Source organism: Monomorium pharaonis, chromosome 11 (assembly GCF_013373865.1).
Source record: "Monomorium pharaonis isolate MP-MQ-018 chromosome 11, ASM1337386v2, whole genome shotgun sequence".
Lineage (NCBI taxonomy): Eukaryota > Metazoa > Arthropoda > Insecta > Hymenoptera > Formicidae > Monomorium > Monomorium pharaonis.
In genome coordinates, this window is record NC_050477.1 from 1,707,039 (window position 1) to 1,729,857 (window position 22,819).

Genomic DNA, 22,819 nt, shown 5'->3' on the forward strand with positions numbered 1-22,819 from the left:
TATTTTTTCAATCTTAAAACTTTATTAAGAAATTATATAATTTGAATTTATGAGAATACGAAACTTACATATAATTATAATTAAAAATTAGGTAAAATTGTTTAAATTTAAAATTTAATGGTTTATAATAAATAATATCGGTAAATAATAATACATAAATAATTAATATTAATATTGGGATGCATCACAGATACCTATGAAATGATTACCGAGAATCCAGACGGCGCAGGCTATAAATTTACTGTTTCGTATCACTTTGAGTCGAATATGAGGGCTGCGGGTGAGAGAAGTCATCCGGCACGAGTAAAAAGATTGGCCCAGGAAGCCGTTACGCTCTCAACAGCATTACCTCTGTCTTATAGTAGTAGCGTATTTGTAAGGTGTGATGCGGACAGACTGGATATTATGAAGGTACATTATTTTCCCCATAAAGCTCGATCTAATTCTGTTGCCTCAATCAATTCTATTCGTCAATTTTTTAATTTTTTAAATATATAATAACTCTGCAGATATGATTTTGATTATTATACAAAAAGATAGCAGGTCATCTAACATCTGTTTGATCTTTAAGCACTGGAATGTATTTTATAACGTTATTATTACACGGTTGGTCTCGCGCTGCGTATTCACTTGGCGCGAGATCGTGTCTCTTGATAGCTAAAGCAGAGTATTCACAACATTTTAATAATATTGAACAAAAGCTATATACACTTGCTTATTGGAATTGCAGTACGAAGAAATAAAAGAAATAGAAGCTCGAGATATTTAGTTCTAAGCAAAATTTATCTTATTAATTAGTAATAATAAATTAGGAACAAAATATAAATTTTTGTTACAATTTGAACAGCATAGACATGAAAGAATATTTTGTTTATTTTTGACTTTTAATCATGTTAGTGCTTAAAAGTTTAATTCATTAGCGATTCAAATCTCGCGCATGTACGCCGCAATGTGACACGATGTATACGATTGTTAAAGGTACTCATAACGGGGCCAGCAGAAACGCCGTACGCAAACGGCTGTTTTGAGTTTGACGTGTACTTTCCTCCCGATTATCCTAACAGCCCGATGTTAATAAATCTAGAAACAACCGGCCGTCACACCGTGCGCTTTAATCCGAATTTATATAATGATGGGAAGGTCTGCCTCAGTGTACTGAATACTTGGCACGGTCGACCTGAGGAGAAATGGAATGCGCACACGAGTAGCTTCCTTCAGGTAAACACCATAAATTGTGTTAATCTTCCGGCAAGATGCTTCTGTAAATAATTAATTTACCTAATAATTGAGGCTCTTTGATATTGCGTTTATAAATAGATCTTAAGAACTTTAAAACTTTAGCGAAAGGAGGAAGACGTTAATTTTACAATATCATTATAATTTTGTTGGGAACAGGTTCTAGTATCGATACAGTCGCTAATCTTAGTTTCCGAACCCTATTTCAACGAGCCTGGATACGAACGGTCACGGGGTACGTCAAGCGGTGCTCAATCTAGTCAAGAGTACAATGCGAATATTTGTCAGGCTACCGCCAAATGGGCAATGCTTGATCAAATACGCAATCCTTGTCCATGCTTCAAAGAGGTATGCTAAACATGCAACTGATTTGAATGATGAGATATATCTTGTTTCAATAATCAGACTCTATGCATTTATACATGCAACACAATACACATAATAATTATGATTATCTATATGACGTATATTTTACAATAGATTTTAATATTAATGTTACAATATATGATAAGAAATTTTTGATTATTTTGTGACAGGTTATACATACCCATTTTTGGATAAAAAGGCACGAGATCGTCGCACAATTGGAGGGATGGATAAGAGATATGGAAATGCATGGATCAGATCGTAGATCAGGCCGTACAATTTCTCTTAATGCATTGTCTTTAAGGGTGAGTTTTACTTTAAAAAAGACGGCCACGAGACTTTCCATTTGTACATTTACAGTTATATTAGCGTGTACTTTCTTCTTGTGTATTTATAGAGGCATTATAAACTATTGAGAGAGGAACTGAATAAACTGCCAACGCCCAAAGGATTGGAGGACTTGGCCGAACCACTCGCGTCGCCAGGTTCGCCTATCGAACTGTCAGGGACCCCAGGCACAACACCGAATACACCATCAACGGTTACGGCGTCCGCGACCGCAGTGGTTCCTCCTATTGCTACTAGCACTATGGTTCCAATTAGCAATAGCAGTACGAGTAGCCATGTGCATCACGATATTGACACGGACGTCGAGATGGAAAAGATGGTTTCGAAAATGTGTGAATAGCTAAAGGATGTTAATAGACATTGTTGGACATTTTAAAAAGTCTATAGTTTGTGTTAACGAGATGAACAAATGGACATTGAACATAAACAGATGACACAACGGACTGAAATTAAGTGCGTAAATATCCTATCCAGCGGCCGAATTACCGATGTTTTAGCCATGGTGTTAGGGAAGAAAGTAACGACTTTCGGCCGAATACATAATAACACTGACGATAATTATTACAATGATGATGATGATAAGATTGTAGGTAGAAAAATATAAGGTGTGGTAGAGCGAGAAAGACGAGTGAGAATTTACAATAGAGAAAAAGTGTGAGAGAGGAAAAGAGAGAAAGGGAGAGAGAGACAACAGAGCGAACGATTAAGTGTGCGTGAATAAAGAGAATAAACGAGAGAATGAAAGAAAAGAAGAGTGGGAGAGAACAAAACAGATAGAGGCAAAGAAATAAGTAGCGCGAATGTTACAAACTCGTGCGTAGTAGATACTTTTTATAGCCGCTGCTATAGTACGTGTACGCTGCATTCTACTACTTCATATTATCATAAGTACCACAACTGTTATTCGATATTTATTATACATGTTCCTCGTTTATGTAGCATAACTCTGAATTAGCTGCACTTTCATGCGGATCTTGGACATGATATTTTTATCGTCTTTTCCTTGTCGCTCGTGTCTTCCGAGAGCGACGCGGTCTTGCACGTCGCGCAATAGACGGTAATGTTCTCTTTTTAATGATGTTTTTACTTTGTCAATAATTAAAGTGCTTGTTTCTCTTTATATACATATACATACATATATAATGTGCATATATATATATATGCGTGTGTATATGTGTGTATGTATATATATCCCAGAAAACATCGAGGTTTTGTAGATATAATATATTAAAATATATCTTATTAAAGATATCTTCAAGACATATTTTTTAAAAATGTCTTAAATTTCTAAAAGATTTCTAAAAGATATCTTTTTGTTTATATGGGATATATCTGTATGATGTATATTTAAAACGGTTCTGACGCGTTGTTCTCTTCGTTTTAAGTGTATTTCTGTATATTATAATACAAATATCATTGTACTTTACCTAACGATTTACTGGTAGATATGTATTTTTATTGAACATCTCTTCAGAGTACGCGGTTCAGTCGAGCCTTAAGCGAGCTCTTACTAAAGCTGCGAGCGGTAAAGAAGAGATATAAGCGCAACATCGACGGAAGTCAGCTCGTGACAGGTGCAACTAATTTACGAGTTATTGATGTAGCGGGTATCCCTGCGCGCAATGCGACCGAATCTAAATGACGACTGTCATCTGAACGAGACGACGATCTAGGTACATCGTTAGATAACGTTTAATATAATAGTACGTGTTCTATGTCGATTGAACGAACAACTGAAAAAATGCTACCATGGAAATTAAAAAAAAAAACAGATGATCAGGTGATGCATTCTCGCGTAAACGAGAATTGCTCTTTGTAATTGTAACAGCTACTTAGTACACGTAAATTTCATATGAATCGACCATATGAACGAAATAAAGTCACATTGTTTTGAGATGGTCTCCCATCCTTTGTTCTTTCTGGATTTCTTCTTATCGTCCACAACTTGGAGTTACATCTCAGCCGACAAGAGAAGATGTGCGATCGTTTAATTATTTTCTCTATGTTCCTTTGTTATTTAATATACAGTATGTTCCGAAAGTCTCTTCTTTACAAAGATTAATAAAAGTATTAAGTTATAGTTACCAAAAAATAATTAAAAGATACTTTATATTTTACGTCAAATTATGTTACAATACGATATAAAATATCTTGTGAATTAATTTTTGATTATTTTATCTTAATATATTCTTATATGGTGAATGACTAAGAGAATTATATAAAAATTATGTAAAATTATGTAAAAATTTCATATAATTTCCATTAAAAAAATAATTTTCAAATAGCTATTTTTTAAGTAAAGTCATTAACATTACGACATCCTTTAGTCTGAAACACTTTTCTCGAATGCTTTAGTTTCGAAGTATTTAACCATTTCGGAGCTACTAATACTCCTATACAATTTTTTTTATTTTTTGGAGATACTTTAAAATACTTCAAATTAATATTTAAAAATAAGATAATGCTTTAGAATATATAATTTTTTAAGGAGATAATACTCTTTAAAATATTTATATTATTTATATTTGCATTGTATTTTACGCGCGCGCAAATTTGTCTCTAGCTTAAAAAAATCAATTATCGGGAAACTTAAACGTCGCTTTAAATTTCGCGCCAAAAGGTTTAAGATTCGTTGATCGAACTGAAGTAGGTGGCGGATTTGAATCTCGAGGGCTAACTTCTCGGAGGACGCGGAACGCTGTATGGAACGGTGCGGCAAGTAAGGACTACGCGGAAATCTTTCTTGAGAAATTGCAAATGTGTGGCGTGTCGAAATCTCGCATCCGATTGTTGCTTCTAGAAAAGCTCCCGCGTGTGAAACTTCATAAAATCTCGGTAAGCCCCCAACGATTGGCATGCGGCTCGATTTACGCACAGATTTTACGACCGTTACGATCATTGATCGGGATACTCGATAACCTATACTTCTACGAGTAAAGGATTCTTCGTCTTAGGCGATCTGTATCAAGACGAACGAGCGAAATTCTGGCATCTTCGAAATGTGGAACTCGGAAAAAGAAACCCGAATTCTCTGTCGCCTAATGTGGCGTGGCCAACGCGATGGCGGATGGGCGATCGGAAGAAGAAAACCCGCGAATTTCGCGGTTAAACGCAGGTCAGTACGAATTCAAAAAAGATCCGCGAGATATCGCCGGATGCTGCATCGCGGCGCTCGTAAGAAGATTCCGTGGTAGCCGCGGAGAGGAGTAGCAGGCCAGCGTGACGAATTATACGAGACCGGCGGGAGATCGTTGTCCGTAGCCGGTGCGCGCCGCGCGGTCGACGACGGCGGCGGCGGCGGAGGCGGAGACGGGTAGGAGTCGGAGGGGGCAGGGGACGATGGAGGTCGCGAGGCCTCGGGCGGCCTGGAGCCGAGCGCACTTCAGTCGATTGCGAGCGGTTCAGGTCGGTCGCGTCGTTCCGCACGCTCGTGTCCGCGCATCGCCGGCGTGTCTGTCGCGCGGAGCCGATCGCCGATCGTGTCGACCGCTCCGGATCCCTCGATCGATCGACGATCGTTGCCGCGGGCACTCGTTCCTCTCCTCCTCCTCCTCCTTTTCATCGTCATCGTCATCATCATCATCAGCATCATCATCATCTTCCTCATCGGGGGTCGTTCGCACGCATCATCGCCGACGGCTCGCGGCACTTCGTTCCGGCGCCGTGCTGCGGGGTGGTAAGTGTCTCTCGCGGATTCGCCGTGCAATTGAAATGCACCCACTTGCGCCCGACAGTCGTTTGGAGCGGCGATAATTATTAGGCGCCGGTTAATACGACTCGCGCGATTAATATCTCTCGGGGTCTCGCGTGGTGTCAGGTGCTCACCTCCCCCGCCGCCGTCGCCGCCTCCGCCCCCCGTTGTCGTCGTCGTCGTCGTCGTCGCGTCGCCCGCGCGAAAATGAGTTGCCGGCACCGAGAAGACGCGTTACGCAATATTTAAATTTGTATTTTTAGGCCTAGGGATTCCGCGCGCGCGATACGCCCGCGCCGGCTCCGGCGAACTCGCTCTCGTTCCCGCCTGAAATTCGCGTTTCATTCTCTGAAAACGCGGAATCATTCTGGCCCTCCCGGATGAGACTTCGCCGGGGAATTCGTCGATCGTCCGAAATCTCCTCCGCGTCTCCCGCCTCGGCGGGCAGTCGAAGGTGGAGTTATCGGAGTAAGTCGCCGCCGCCGCCGCCGCGCGCGCGCGACTGCTATTTGCATTAAACCAAGATTTGGAGTCAACGCTCGTAGCGGTACGTGACAAGGCAGGTGGGAACATGTGTACAGCGCCGCAGTGTAAATTTAACACGGATTTGAAATCGAGCGGGCGCGCTTGTATGTGCGTACAATACGTATACGAACACGTGGGTGCGTGTGCGTGTACGTGTGTGCGAGTGCGTTTGTTGCGTGTACGCGCGCAAGTTGAAAATGCACACTACCGGTTTCCATCTAGTTTCCACTCCCCTCTGGCCCGCGCGCTCTCGGTCTCCCGTCTGTCCCGCGGGCGAGACCCGACGTTAAGCCCGATTCACGCAGCCGCCAGGAAAGGTTATACAATGTTAATTTATGGGCAGTAGAGATAGGCCCGGCTAAAACGTCACCGCGATATCGCGGATGACAGACAACACCACGGTCGGACGGAATCGGCAATGCCGTCGAATCGATTCCTAGACCCGTGTGCGTCAGCGGCCCCGCTAATCGTCGGCGAAACCGTTCGCGCGCCATAAAAAGTAGCGAGACAACAACCACGGGGAATTAATCCTCCTCGGCACGTTCGGTTCTGCGATTGCTATGCCTTCTCTCCCCCTTCCCCCCTTTTGTCTATTAGAGTAACTGTCCCAATTACCGCCAATGTCCCTAATTGTCGGAAGTATGAGAGCGTTGTGTATTCAAAATGAATTATTGAACTGAATGAATATTGAGTACATGAGAGCGGTAAATAAGAAGACGATTTAGATAAAGGGGCAACAAAAGTTATTGTTAGAAATATAAATGTATAAGTTTGTTAAAATACAATTTCTACCGAAATATTTCATTAACCATGAATCTTTCATTAAAGGGTACCCGAGAACGTTGAGTATCAAAAATTCGTGGCAGTAAATAGGACAGGACATTAATTGAACAGAACCGTGATGGTAATGTAGATTTATATATATCTTATATTTTTTACTTCTTTTATTATATTTGATTATTTTCTTTCAGCCAGTTTTTCAAGCTTGTCGCTTTGATTTTACATACGTTAAAGTTTTTTATTTGGCTAATGATGAAGAAGAATGCCTCAAAAAACTGGCGGTAATTAAGTTACTCCGTCTCTCTCGCAGATTACAGAGAGAATCCGCGGCGAATCCTTTCTTCCTAGAATCTCGAAGTGAATCCTAATACGATTTCCTTCAATCGCATCAGGATCCGTATTCACGCGTGTTTTTTTTTTTTTGCACAATGCGGGAGGTTCTCATAAATCATGGAGAAGACTGCGGAGTTAGGTACTCCGGAATACAAAAAAAAAACTCCGAAGCCTCGCTTCGCGGTGCACATTCGCGCGTTTCTTCGCAAGGAATTCTCGGAAATCCACGGGGTTGAACTTTTAAGTAAAACTGAAAACCTCGCCTCGTGTATTTGCATATTTCCTCGCGCGCGGATTGCGAGAGTGCTCGCAAATCATGTAGGAAACTGGTTACCCCAGCGTATTTGGAACTTCGCCTCGCACTCGCGCATTTTTCTCGCGCGCGACGCGAGGGATTTTTTTTTTGCACGGGTGCCGGAGAAAACTGCAAAATCGGATATCCCCGGAGTATCTCGAAGCCTCGCGCATTTCCTTACACAACACGAGGAATCCTTATAAATCACGGGGAAGGCTATAGAGCCGGACACTCCAAAATACCTTGAAACTTCGCTTTACGGCCCGCATTTGCATATTTCCTTGCACAACGTGAGGAATTCCCGTAAATCACGGAGAAAACTGTGAAGCTGGACATACGACGAAATATTCGAAACTTCACCTCGCATTCACGTGTTTTCTGGTATAATCCGAAGGACTCTCTTTCTCTTCCTCTCGCTTTTTCCGTGCAATTATTGCGCAAGAAAGACTTATAGTCTTCTTGTGTGTATTTCCTTCTTCGGTTTCTAGTTTCCTCCTTTGAAGCGGTAATATAATTGTTGAATTAAATTCTCCTTCGACCAAAGTGTTTAATATTAATTATAGTGACGCCATACACATCTATCGTGCGAGTAACGTCAATGAACGAGCAATTCGTTCCTCCGGTGCCGATTCACTTTTTGCGCAGCGACTGCGTGGCGTGAATCAAGCTTCATACGACGTGAACCTTTGATAAGGAACGCGACGGAGTGTGTCCGATGTTAATTTTACATTCCGCAGCATTTGCAAGGCGGCGGTGACGCTCATCATCAATCTTTTAATCAAAGTATTTGTTTCCGAGATGGAGTTTCGGCGGCACGACGAGACACGATAACGTAATTTGGGTTCAACCCTTTCACCCACGTCGTTAATCATTAATTACTGCGGAGTCAGAGAGAATGATTTCGCGAGAGATCGTTCCTCCTTTGTTTAACGGAAAACGACCTTTCGTCTTGATCGTTGCATCGATAATAATTTCAAGGAATACATTGCCAGAGTTGGGGGGGGGGGGAGCGGACGATTCATAAATTGTCTGAGCCTAACTCGTTAATGAGAAACTACTCGATGAACTTGGAGGCCACGTTTTGTTCAGAAAAATATTCATTCTCTTGCTAAGAAAGGCGATTACTCAATTGCAGTTTCTTCTTTTAAGTAACGGTTATTTTTAAAAGGAATATTTTTTGATAATAGTCTTAAAACACACTTCACTTTTTTCAAATATTTCATTAAGTTTAAATATCCACAAATCTGTCATGAGCAAATTTATTTCAAAATATATTTTAAATCCTGGCGATAACTAAATATGATTGAAATTTAAGTGAAATTTAATTATTATACAGTTGCTTTGCTGCTGCAACTAATTTTTTTTCAAGAAGTAAAAACGAAATATTGATTTACTTATTATTCTGACTTTTCTTTTCAAAATTCTGTAACAGGTTTCGTTTTTCTTAGCAGTACAATCGATATTTTTCTATATATAATTTTCTCTGTGAAAGAAAGTTCTTTACGCGGATATTTATATTTATATAAATACGAAATAAACACGCACATATATATGCAAGCACACACACACACACACATCATGCACGCACTCAGCTAATCAATTGATTAACATTATAGTCTTGGCTAATGCACTTCCAATGTAAATATAATAATATAGTAATTAAGTTAATTATTTAACTGATAAATTTTTTAAACATAAAGTTAATATTGTATATTTTAGGAAACGCAAAACTGTGTAAAATTATTTACACATATTAGTATGTGATATTGGCACTATATTAATATTTATTGTGTAATCAATATTCACTTTTTATTGGGAAATCTTGACCAATGCATTTTTCATGTAAATGCAATCCCATATAATTATTGAAAGTACATACATTAGCATTTATTCTGTATTCAATATTGAAATTATATTGGAAAATCTTGGCCAAGACTATTTTAACATAAACCCAATATTAAATTGCAATTAATGTACAATATTGACAGTATATTTGTATTTATTGTACGACCAATATTGGCGCTATATTGGGAAAAGATTGGCCAATGCATTCTCAAGAAAACCAATATTTAACCAATATTTGCCAATATTCCGCTAATGTATTTTTCTATTAGGGATAGTATTTACACATGTGTAATGTTTTTATACATGTGAATATAACACATATTGGAAAAAGTCATACACCAAATAAGAATAACACATTTTACAAGTTCACACATTCAGCCTCTTGGTATAATAGCATTCGAGCCATTTCGAGTGGTGTAAGAGGATCTCACAAGATACAATTTACAAATCTTTTACAAATCTAAGATCCTATTGATTTAAGATAAAGTTATTTTTTTGTCGGAAGCTGAAAAAGTGATGTTTGAAACAGTTAGGAGGATGAAGATTAGTGAATGAGTTGTGTCTTCAATCTATCGATATTGATAATGGTGATATTATCTAATGGCGACTATTTTTAATGCCTCTGTTGCATTGGCATCTTGATATACCAATCATTGATTTGTGTGAATTACCAACAGATAAGAATCTGAGTATTGCCATTTGTAATGATAAGGTGATAAGTGATAAAAAATATATTATTGAAGAAATAATAAACTCGTGCCAGTTAATAAAGCCAGTAACAAAATGGAAATAAATACTGTACAGTTTTTTGATATATCTACAAATAAACCAGTTTCCAGAAGTAATTCCAGAATCATTAGAAGAGCCGTGTATCGAAATTACTGACGAGCATTGTTAGAAGTAATGTGTGATTATCATGTTATTGCGTGTGATATGTCTTCCTTTTTAAGATATCTATGAGTGTGTAAATTTTTTACACATAAATAGGTGTTTGATTCGAACTGTAATAAACACCCTTTGAATCAAACACCTATTGATGTGTGAAAAATTTACACATTTGTAGATATCTTAAAAAGGAAGACACATCACACGCAATAACATGATAAGCACAAATTACTTCTAACAGTGATAATTTAATTAATATACTTTGTTATCCGGACTTTTTCTATGTTTAATGTAAATGTTTATTGAGGCGATAAAATTGATGCTTTCTTTACCTGCAAAATGTTTGTTCCTTTCGTGGTGTGAAAATACATATTGCAGACAAATTAGTGGTAATATTCTCTCACGTTAGATATTATAGTGCACTTAAATGCGCATATTAACATATTCAATATCGCCAATCGGGTCGATCCGATCGATGGAGAAAGTAGTTGCGTATGGAAATATTATGCCTGTCCGCGAGGAAGGCGAGCAAACGGACGGCGGATTGTGTGAAATTTCAAGAGACAAAGATTTATCGATCGTCTAGCCGATTGATCAAACCCGGTGCACGCGATACACGCGACGAGAATAGTTTGACCCAGACCTTAAGAGAGATCCCCGAGGTCGGCAGCCGCGCGAGCGCCGAGCAGCTTTTACATTTCGTTCGCTCCCGGCCTTGATGACGCATCAGATTTAAGCTTCTTCACTCCCGAAACTTGGACATCCCAGAGAGAAAAAAAAAAGATCGTCCACCCTCACGTAAGAGAGACCGAGACGGGAGTAAAAAGCTATATTTACATTTTTCCTCGCTCAGCCTTGACGAGCGACAGAGCGGTGGAGATTTAAGCTCTTCGGCCAAATCCATCTCGACAGAGAGCGTTATCCCCTGCGAAGGAGAGACAAAAAATAAATACGAGACAAGGTTGCATCGATTTAATCTCCCGCTGACGAGGAATCGTTTGTTTGGTTTCAGGGAAAGCGGTCGTTTGGCGCAGCGCAGCATCAGCCCGAGAGAAAGAAAAGAGGCACGGATAAACTTCAATTTCCGTGAAAAGACTCCGACGTCCTCGTCATCGCCGTTGTCGTCGTCCTCGCCGATCGTCGACCCCATTACGCGTGGTTCTCGACTCGGAAATGCCTCTCGGGGGATCGTCGGGGAGAGAAGGAGGCTCGCGACGAAGCTGGCGCGACAGAGCGCGTGAGCTTGCGGCGATGTGAAGCGGCGTGGACAAGCAGGAGGAACGACCGAACGCCGCTGGACTTCGAAGGGAATGAGCTATGGGTATCCGCTCCTGAGCGTACGATCGGAGCGATGCGTTTTCACTCTACCAGCCGGCTTCCATTACTCGCCGAGTAACCGAGCCCGAGATACACGCAGCGCTGAGGCGGCAGCGGTCGAGGTCCTTCGGGGGAGATAAGGCCATCAGGACGAGAGATCCGCGCGTTTCTTTAATGGACGTTGCGCCGATCCTCTCCTCGTTGCATTCTGCCGCTGCCGAGTCGCCCGTTCGCGAGGAAGAAAACAAGATTCGAGAGGAGGAAGAGAGGGACCTTGAGATCTCCTCGCTTGCTGCGAGGGTTTTATGGATATACCGGAGGGGTTCTATCTTTCTCTCTCTCTCTCTCTCTCTCTCTCTCTCTCTCTCGGCTCTCGCGCGCTTACCTCGGAGTATCCGCGCGATAATCTTCCAATGACGCGGTCAGGATGATCGATTGACGCGCGGCGAGATCGATGCGGGATCGATCTCTCGGTGATGTATACATATAGATACCGAGTATATTACAGTGATCGCTCTCTCGAATAGCGCGCGAGGTAACGCTTGAACGCTGAAAGCGCTCGCGGACGAATAGATGCGCGTGCACCAGTGGAAACCGCAGTCGAGATGTCGCGAATTACGAATCGCGTCGCCACGATTGGCGCGGCCCTCGCCATCGTCCTGCTCGTGATACTCCTGGTGTTCCTCTGGTCGGACGTGCGCAACGTCGACAGGATCGAGAGTCTCGGCCGGATACGGAAGAATTCTACGGCCGAGCCTGCGGTCAATGAGACGCGGGGGAAGCTGTGGATCGCCAGTGGCCTACGCATCGCCACGACGGATTTGATCACCACGTTCGAGTCCATCGAGCAGAATCTCACGAACGAGGGTGAGTTCGAAATTCCTAAAATTTTAAAAATCTCAAGATGTAAATGTACACGCATTTTTCTGCAAACGTGACAAGAGCTCTTTTTAGACCTAAACGAATAATATCGTGAGGATTTATCGACAATAGACTAGTGCGCTCGATTGAGGAAGAATTTTAGCACGCATCTCGAGCACTGAGGCCACTAATCAAAGCGCGCACACTCATGTTCGCAGGGAAGGAAAAAATTTACTGCTGCATTTGAAAAAACTTAGCTAAATACAGATCAGAAGCTAACTTTATGCTGGACCATCAAAGTAATTGTGTAGGAATTTCAAGTATGACGATATTGCTGGAAAAAGTTCTAGCTGCCACAAATAATTATTTGATGGTCCAACGTAATTATTTCCAGCAAAAATTTTTTTCTCCGTGCACAAGCTCCTTCTCGCGGTTCTTACGGCTACGTTCGTTTCTTTGTAGACTTTCGCTCCGCGAGAGACAGAAATATCCTTCAGCCCAAGAACATTTCCGTTCGGTGCTTAGCTTTCATCATCAGATTTAAATTATAAATCGCTTAAGTGATCTCGCTTATTTTTATAAGCACTTCAAGTACGTTATTATATGTTACTATCAAACCGCGGAGAGACTTTTTTTTTCCTCTCTGCCGCAGAAACGGCGCGCGTGTTGAATCGTTAAAATTCTAATAGCCACGATAAGGCGCTGTGTCAATACTCAGCCGGCTCTCCTGGGACGGACGGCCGTCTCGTGGATGCTTTCGATATTCTTAATGCGCAGCGTATAAAGGAATGTGCGCCATGCATTATTATACCGTGTAAGCACATAGACACGCGGGAGCGTGTATAAAATCGTATTATACGTTTAATGGCAAAACATCCGTGTTTCCATGCAGAAACGTCCGCGCGGCTTCGTCAGCAGGCCGCATCTCGCCTGTTGCATATCCTTCTTTTGCAACTCGTGATTTTCTTCTTGCGCAAAAATACAATAATTATCCGCACGAAAGGTGCGAGGTCTGCGGCGAGAAGGCTATTTTTAATGGCTTACCTCTCCCCCCCCCTCTCTCTCTCTCTCCTCTAATCAACCGAGTATTTTTTTTTTTTCTAAATTTTTACACACAGAAACGCGAGCGCGCGGGTACGCGCGTTTTTCGTTTCGCCGTTTTCCAAGCACGAGGATCACGTCCGCGAGACTCGGAAATCCAAGGTATCTTTTTCGGCTGTTACGAAACCCTATCCTCCTCCGTTCCCAAGCGAATGTTCCGAGAAGCGATATCGTTGTAATGAGGTAGATATACGCTTTCGCGAAATTTGCCGGCAGGCTCGTTCACTAAAAACGCATACAACGCATAATCGCGGCTGCCTCGTGTGACATTGCGCGCGCGTTGATAAGACCCCCGTATTCCTCGTCGCACGGCCACGTTGGCACCGTGACACAAACATCGCGCCCACACGGGCGTAGGATAAGACCGCACGTACACGACACGGGCGTCCGGCGGCCGGCCGTCCTCGGCGGAAGGGAGGAGGGAGACGTTGATGTAACTAAAAGTTACAGGCCGCCGCGTTCGCGCGAGCCGCCAAAAGTGCGTACGTCGCGATGGCTTCGGGTTTCTGCCGGGGTCAGCAGACGTGGGATATCACGCGTTCGACTAAGCACAACGTCGTCCTCCCTGTTAGGCGTCTTTTACCGCGTTTCGTTTCCGAGCACCTCGATCTTCGAACGCCTTCCCTTCGTCGCCGACGAGAGCCCTCGGCTCTCGGCAGGAGAGAGAACGTGGAACGAAACGAATTTACGAGGATTACACATGGATGCGATGGTGCGAGTTCTCCTGACAGACGTAACGTAAATTTAACTGTCTGTTCAGTGTCTTTCACGGCAACTTTGAAAGCAGAGATTTTTGGAAAAGAAACAGTTTGGATTTAACCCAGGAATAGTCATCTAATTTTTTATTAATTATAATTAAGAATCTTTTATACATACATATATTCAATATTCTTTTTTTAAGTAAAAGAATAACAAAAATAGGTTGTCAGTACAGGGAACTGCTAAACTTTATTTTCTCGCTGTTAAAATATAAAAATCAGGTGATTATTCTCGGATTGAAGGTCTCGCGAGAGACGGATGGATTTTTTTTACAAACATTTCTATTAAAAAATTCATAATTTGTTGTATCACTCTTGCCAATTTAAATGTTTCGTAAAAACCGCTGACGCTGCCCGCCTGTCCGTGTATTACGCGGTTTTTATCTATTCGCGAAAGGCGAAACGCTCGTCAAAGTTGTCTTCTACATCGCGTCCGCGTCGCCATGTTCGATTTTGTAATTTTCCCCCTTCGGGTATACTTTAATTGTTCACGCGCCGTTTCCTGAGTTCCATTACAAGTCGCTCTTGGACTACGGCTCTAAAGTGTTGCGTGCCGTTCAGGCGAGGCCTTGATTGCTAGTCCATATTAGCCGGCATGATGCAGCAACGTGCTGGCATCGCACCGTCTCTCCGTAAATGTACGGTGTAACGCACGTACGAATGCAGGTAACGCACCTACGGAAATTCTTTATTGACGAGCTTGTCCAAGTCACCGTGTATCACTATCTCGGCTCGGCGAGCTAGACGTGGAATGTGTAAAAAAAAAAAAGAAACGAAATGCACGTCGTTACGTGTTTGCACAAACTTTATCCGCGAGATCTCCGGATCTTCCAATTTAATCTTTGACACCCAACGACTCGAACACGACGTTCACGCAACAGATCCGTTGATCGAGGAGAAAGAGCAATCCTGTGTAGTGATGTCTGTACGTCCCGTAAAAGTATCCGCTGGCCATCTGGGACGAAGGTGTTTGATCAAGGAACTTCATTCTTCATTCATCTAGCTCCCACGCATCTTTCTTTCTTAATAGGCCGACCGGTTATTAGAAGGCGACGTCGATAAATTTTAAACGGGGACGTCGATGGTAATTTGTTACGACTACTTTATGCGCCGTGTATGAATAATTTTGACTTAATGGGCTCCATGAAATTCTAAAGGAAGCGTATCTGCACTGACTTTAGATTTCAGCATAAAACTTGTAACGTAAAAAGCCACACGCATTGTTGAGGGCATTTTGATTGAGCGACGTGTCTTCCTGGTGTATGGATCGTGTATTAACATTTAACACGCGGCTCGTATTTAGATACTCGGAAGCTATAAACGAGGCTCGAAATAGACTGGACAAAATTTGTTTCGACAGATGCGAGAGAGCACGTTGTTGTTTGGTTAAACAGACGCACACAGGTAGATCCTCGAAACGTCGTATCTTCGATTGGCCTTTGATTGAAGAACCGGGGGTGATATTTGAGGCGTCTTGGAAAGATTTACTCGGGCGCGGACGGGGAGGATCGGCCGCGAGTGCACAGGATGCGATATTGCTGCCAGACGTTTAAAGCTTTTGTCCGTAAACATTTCGGTCGATCCACGGAACTCGGACCTCACTGTGTGTACGCCTCGTTGCAGGATATATCGGTCGCACCGGTCATAATTTACGTCTGAGACTATATTCGAGTTAAAATAGCCAAAGCCAGCTGGTACTCCGGGATGATACGACGGATAACGTTCGACGGTCTTGAACTTTAATGGCACCAATGCCGCCCGCAATTTTATTTGCCACCTTTGCTTCCCGTTAATCGCCTTTTGCGCTTGATTTATTTGACATTGGGTTGGAAGCTTTGCTTCAATTTGCTTCAGTTTTAGGGATAAAACAAATTATTATATTTTACTTAATTTTTCCGTGACCTTTAAAAATGGTATTTAATCTTCCTCTTCTAATTGAGAACCAACTATTTTTTTTTAATTATAAACGAACTGCAGGCTACAGAAATCTTTGAGAAGAGAGAATAAAAATCTCGGGAAATAAGAATGATAAGTCTATTTACTAACTTTGTAGTATTTAATGTATACTTTGTGCAAGTATTCAAATTTAATAATCATTGACATTACTTACTGGCGTTTCCCGATCAATCGACCGGGACCGTTGCATAATTTCTGCAGTATCTAATCTAGTTCAGTAATAATAACGGCGGCAAGTGTTTTTTTATTGTCGCTATTCAGGGTAAACTGCTGTACGCCAAACTTATTTGCCGTGCTGACGCTGCAGTTGACTCTGCGAAGTGAGATATAATTTACTGCCTTCGTGAAACGTGTCTGTATTAAAAGTTATTAACATGATTCGCTGAGATCATATGTTTGTTCGATGAAACTAGGTGTAGCAAGTTATAACTTACACTTGCGTAAGCGCAATGTGTTTCTATCTTGGCTTGTACCCAGGAAAGACCTTTCTCCACACCCTTTTTGGATCTCCGTTTTTTTTTTTTCTTCACGTCGCCTCAAAGGTGAGCAGTTAACGAGACGCGAAGTAGATTTTATCGGTATATATATATTTAAAAGTCACAAGGAGGCGGATTATGTTGCCACACACGTGTACGTAGTTAACAATTAATTCGATTGTACGTAGCGGAACATTTCCCCACGATTGAGTCAATATAAATTAATGACGCTTGACTAAGCCGGTACGATTGAACGATTTCTCCTCGAGCTTTCGAGAGAGTTTAATGTGCAATTTTATCTTAATTGAAAAAGTACGTTTTGCGGAAAATTATTTTCAGTTCGTCTTCCGTGTCTTCCGACCGGATGACTTACGTTTCTCTCTCTCTCTCTCTCTTTCTCTCTTTCTCTCGTGTGTTCCCGCGCTCGTGTTTCGATACAGTAATTAAACGGCAACGCACGCGGGACACTGCAGACATTCTTTCTCTCACAAACAGTGTTCGCCTTGTGGCACGGCAGAGGAAGGCGAATGAGTGTCACTCGACACAGAACCAAGATGTCGGTCGAAACGTAAACGTTTACGCGAGAGGAGCGCGGGTCTGGCAGTAACGAGAATGGATCTTTTGTACGGGAAAGACAATGTCACCCAAACGCCACGGTTCAACGACACGTGACAGAGATCACTCATTGCAGGTTCGCGGAATGTTTTCCTAAGGATGACTTCTTTAAATCTCACGAGATAGTGTAAGCGTTAACGAGAGATTATTCTAAATTTATCTTAATTCGCGTTGCGAAAACATTAAAAATATTGATAATTTGATAATCCTTATCAATCCGTTTTTTAAAACATTTTTATTAAATGTAAACGGTCTGCTCGGATTCTATACAGAACAGATGAATTGGATAAAACTCAAGCAGGACGTATTACATTTATATTTAATGACCGTTAACATTTCCTATGATGTATAAAAATATTTATTAAAATAACTGTTTAATGATTATTTATTAATTATTGAAATGTCCTTGTACAAGAATGATAGAGAAAAAAAACCCGTTAAAATAGACGTTGTATTAAGATACATTTATTAAAAATAATTTACAAAACGTATCGAATTTTTAACGTGTTTGAATTTAACTCTGTTGCTTGGATAAAAGTTTTGCGGATATTGAAATAAATCTTGTCTCTGCCTTTTCTTTCTTATTTATTAGCGCTAAGAAGGAACGTTTCGAGCAACACGAAACCGCTCTGCGTAATGTATGCTTTAAGTGATTGGCTATCTAGTTTTTGTTCTCTCTTCTTTTCGACGTAATTACAAAGATATGATTATGTGCGTGTAACGTTGCAATTTAGTACTCATTATTTAATATCACGTTACTATGTACGATACCTGACAGGCGAGGCTGGTATTCGCGATAGAGCTCTATTATCGTTTTAACTTTTAATTATGCAATTATGATGATTGTTGCAGCTATTATCAAGATATACAGAAAAAGTTTAAAATATACTATGAAAAAGAGCAATTGGCGTTTCTTACGCAAAAGAATTGTGGAATATTCCAAGGACTCCTTACTTCACTGTACGTAGGTTTCTGAAAAAAACGATTCGGTACCATCAACTTTAGCCTTTTCGTTTTTTTATCGAGTAGAATATAAAATAATTAAATAATTTTCCAAGTTAACATCTCGTTGGACAAATGATTATTTTGTAAGCCCTTGCTTTTTTAATATCTTTCCGGGTGAAACGCAAGAGATAAAAAAATATATGATATGATCTTAACATCGCACTTAAAATGCAGTCGATATTTATGGCCCGCGCACTTTGACTCGTACGTCTCGCTTGGAAATGGAACGGAAACGGTTATTGTTGCCTACGGGCAGCAGGGCAGGGGATTCTTTTTTGCGGATTTTAGGGCGCAAAACAAACGTGTCGTTCGCGAGGGGGGTGGTAAAGCCGCACGTCCGGCACGTTTCCGTCGGTGTTTTCAGGAATATCCCGCTTTATGGATGAACTCTGCAACCGAGGAGGTTGAAACGGATAATTACTATTGCTACCCGACGAGTTTCGACAAACAGCACAACGAAATCCATCGTGCGACGTGACGAAAACGTAAACACCGTAACCCCCGCGCCGGATTCGCGATGACGTTTATTTCGAAATGCCAAACATTTCGCGTATTTTTAAGCTCGCTCGACGACGGTACGGCAGTCTCCGTGCATTTCTGTTTTAGGCTGATATCCACGCATGACCATTCTCGATTTTCAAGATCGTCCTGAATAACGCTTTAAGATGCTAATACGGCTTTGTGATTGGTTTACGACGTCTCGAGACTGTACTTAACAATAAGATGGACTTAAAGTGTAAGAATGAACTATGAATAGCGGCCGTTGCATGGAGAATGGTACTGGAGGAAGATATCGTAAACACCGCAATGTTCGTTAGATGGATATTTATGCATTGCATCCGCGCGCATATTCCTTCTCATCTTTATCTTCTTTTTATTGCAGGTCTTTGTTCTCTACATTGACACTAACGTAAGGCGAGATCTTAATGTTCCTTTTAGCTGGCAGACTCTGTTGTTCTAGCTCTCTCTCTCTCTCTCTCTCTCTCTCTCTCTCTCTCTCTCTCTCTCTCTCTCTCTCTCTCTCTCTCTTAATTCTCTTCCTTCAAATGGGCTTTTAAAAAATTGCAATTAAATCACCGCGGCCGGTGATGACAGTAATTCGACGTTTAATATATACTGTGTATTTTATTAAAGAACAGGCAAACAATTATATTACAAAAGTACACACTTGAACTGTAGTTATGAAAAAGATCCTTCCCATCGTCAAATTTCAGTAAGTCGTATGCGCAATCACGCGGACGGAAACGCGCAGCTCCGTCGAATTTTCAATGAGAGAGAGGCTCGATTCAGAATCGTCCGCGGATCAAAGTGCGATTGTTCCAAGACCATTTATATCTATCCCGTATCTATAAACGTGACGTCGATTCGAGAGGAATCGCTCGCCTGCGTTGCTGAAGATCTATTCAAACGGGGGGGGGGGGAGGTAGTTGCGTAATGCGTATACGCGAAAAGAAAAAAAAACTCGATTACGCGCGCGCGTTCTGATGATAGAAAGGAGAGACACGCTCGCCGCGCGCCTCATTACGTTTAAACGCGTCACAATGACGGACACGTGAATGATCTCGTTGTCCGCGCGAACGTGTACCGCACAACGGCGATGATGCGGCTATGCAAATCCGCGGGTAGACTCCATTCTAACGCATTCACGCCGTGTACGCTGACAACAAACGAACGGATAACAACGGATAACTACTCAACGCCCGGCGACAGCCTCTCGCTCTCTGTCTCCGCGTCTCGGAGGCCCAAGACGAACCCGCCTGGTCTTCACCGCAGGTCTCGTCTCGCCTTCCCATTTGAATATATATCCCCGTGTGTTAACGTCCCGGGATTGTGCAACGCTCCGCACTCACGAACAAGCTAGAGCCGCGACGCGTCGTCGTCGTCGTCGTCGTCGTCGCCGCCCACGTGCTCGCGTGCAGGTTTTGCAACCGGGAGCTTATAATCTACGCCGGCGCGCGCGACACGCTGTGCCCCTTTGTCCCGTAATCTTTCACGGTACCGTACACGTGCGTGCAGCTGCACGACGTCGAGGCTTAGTCCCTCTCTTACGAGCACGCGATCCCTCGATATAACTTTATATACGAGAGGAGAGGCAGAGAAAAAAAGAACCCGGAACGCCACGGAGGACCGCGGGTGTGCGGTACGCACGGGCGGGACCGTAAATTCGATTCGCGAGGCATTCGCGGTTTATCTCGTGACCCGTGATTCAGGCCTGACATTCGATACGTCTCGCGAAAACTGTCGTGCGTAATTATAGAACCGTTCGTGCGTGCGTGCGTGCGTGTGCTATGTGTTTCTCCAGACGCCGTACTACTACTACTACTAGCAGGACACGGCGTCTTATAGGGCGTAGAGCTTGATATAATTAGGCGAGACGATTTCCACCGCGCTTATTCCGCGAACAATTTCCTCAAGGTCCCGCCGCGCTGTGTTCCACGATCCGCCGTTAAATTTAAATTAGCCTAATCTGGCGCTCCCGTGTGTAATAAACGCCCGATATGTAGTAGCGTAAGAAGGACGTAAATTGCACACCGGAGACACCGGATTGCGTCGCAGTCCAGGTGCAGAAACATCCGTAGACCGTGTACTGGCCGATTATTGCGCGCAGTTACCAGGTTTATATTGGTAGATTGGCTCCTTCAGCTGGTTAGTAATTAGCGTCAGTCAACATTCGAACGTATAAAGCGGTTTTATCTTTGGATGAGTCATTAGCGTTGCCACTCGAAGAAAAAGATCTGCGATTGATAATAAAACTTTAAGCGTGGCGGTTAAGTAACTGACGATCTTCAGAAGAAGAAAAACTACAAGGGACACCAACAGGAAATGAAACGACACAGTCTTCCCTGTTTATGCACAGAAAAAACGGTTTTGCTGAAGTACCTAAAAACTTAGCTATAAATATAGAAACAAATTTAAAAATAATTTTATTGGATCATCAAAGTAATTATATGTAGAAGGTTACAAAGAGTTTTAACACTCTAGCAACCAGTTTGTGTATCCTACGCAATTATTTTAATTTTATGTAAATTTATGGATACTCTTCTCAGCTAAATCGTTCTTTCTGTTGAAGAAGACGTTTTATATCAAATTACTCATATAAATTTTTTAAATCTTGGTTTGATTATTTTTCTTTCATTTAATTTCTTGTTTTGTGAATTTATTATTACGAGCAATTATCAGTTTGAAAATAATGCAAATAGATTAAAATTCGGGCGTGAGTTGAGCGAAAGCAAGCGTTATACGATTAATTATTATTTTTTGTTTCAGTACTTCCTGAGGGAATACAGAAAACAAAGGAATTTAATAGTACAGCGTCGATCGACTTATTGCCGTCCGCTAAAGATAATCTGGAGTATGTCAAACCTTTAAAAATTAGTCAAAATCAGTATGAAGACCCACGTAAGTATCTCACGTACATGTAGAAAAATACCATTGTTGTATTAAAAACAACGGTTTAATTTTTATCATAATGTAATCCTTCTTGATAATCATCCCAAAAAAGAATTAGCAGTAAAATTAATATTTTTCTGTGTGCATAAATAAAATCTTTAGTTTCGTTTATAATACCGATATTATATGAATCTATAATAAATATTTTTAAAAACGCTAATAAAACATGTATGCATTTGTATATTCAAGAAATTTTGCATATAAAAATGTCTAATTAGACATGTTATTGTATAGAAAATACGGATGTATCAATGTATAGCGAGATTAAAAAATTTTACTAATAGATGTTTGACCCCCTCTGATACTACTCTATGTTGTCCGCAATTTGCAATATTTGACAAAGTCCTCTTTTCAGCCGAGCAGTTCTCCACGGCGAAGAGGCATCACAGTGGCCACTTTCGGCACGCGACTGCCGAAGTCTGGGACCCTCATCCGCAATACGAATTCACCGCCTTCGGAAGGCGATTTCGTTTGCGTTTGGCCCACGACGCCAGTTTCGTATCTCCCGACATAAAGGTGAGGATCGATTGACTGGCATTCCTTTGTGTTGCTAAATCATCTTACGCGATGATTGCCTATAAAATTTTATTATACTGCCTTTTTATCGTCGCGATATCTTTGTGCAAAAACCGAAGAGAAAGAGAGCGAAACGAAAGAACTAAGGCCGCGTCTCCGGTGGGCTTTGTTCCGCTACTTAATTGACAACCTTAATTATCCTCTTCAACGAATGACATTGACGCAGGTGACACACATGAGCGAGAACACAACTAGGCGGGAACATGCCGGTCATCACTTGGGCTGCTTCTACAGCGGGTCAGTCGATGGCGATCCAAGTTCAGCGGTCAGTGTCAGCCTTTGTCACGGAATGGTGAGTCAGAGATCAAGCTTCAGAAAAAAGACCGTCGTCCCGCGATTCTTTATATGCGTGTCGCGCGCATAAGCCAAGTTAATTCCAACGGATTGCGAGGATGATAAA

General features: G+C 41.9%; 2 protein-coding genes across 8 annotated transcripts in view; both read left to right on the plus strand.

The window, feature by feature from the left end:
- Positions 1-3,844, plus strand: part of LOC105838886 (baculoviral IAP repeat-containing protein 6) — a 28,050-nt gene extending 24,206 nt beyond the window's left edge. For 2 of the 3 annotated variants that reach the window (XM_012684795.3, XM_012684796.3), the window contains exons 47-51: positions 191-411; positions 979-1,218; positions 1,396-1,584; positions 1,773-1,907; positions 2,000-3,844. In XM_012684795.3, coding sequence (XP_012540249.2) covers positions 191-411; positions 979-1,218; positions 1,396-1,584; positions 1,773-1,907; positions 2,000-2,290 — 1,076 coding nt within the window. In that variant the 3' untranslated portion in view covers positions 2,291-3,844. The remainder of the gene's footprint in view (positions 1-190; positions 412-978; positions 1,219-1,395; positions 1,585-1,772; positions 1,908-1,999) is intronic. The other variant, XM_012684797.3, reaches the window with a different exon arrangement.
- Positions 3,845-4,214: 370 nt separating this feature from the next.
- The window catches only part of LOC105838889 (A disintegrin and metalloproteinase with thrombospondin motifs 9), a 43,621-nt gene continuing 25,016 nt past the window's right edge, over positions 4,215-22,819 (plus strand). For 2 of the 5 annotated variants that reach the window (XM_012684803.3, XM_012684806.3), the window contains exons 1-5: positions 4,216-5,626; positions 11,317-12,488; positions 21,661-21,792; positions 22,199-22,359; positions 22,586-22,711. In XM_012684803.3, coding sequence (XP_012540257.2) covers positions 12,227-12,488; positions 21,661-21,792; positions 22,199-22,359; positions 22,586-22,711 — 681 coding nt within the window. In that variant the 5' untranslated portion in view covers positions 4,216-5,626; positions 11,317-12,226. The other 3 variants (XM_012684804.3, XM_012684807.3, XM_036293896.1) reach the window with 3 other exon arrangements.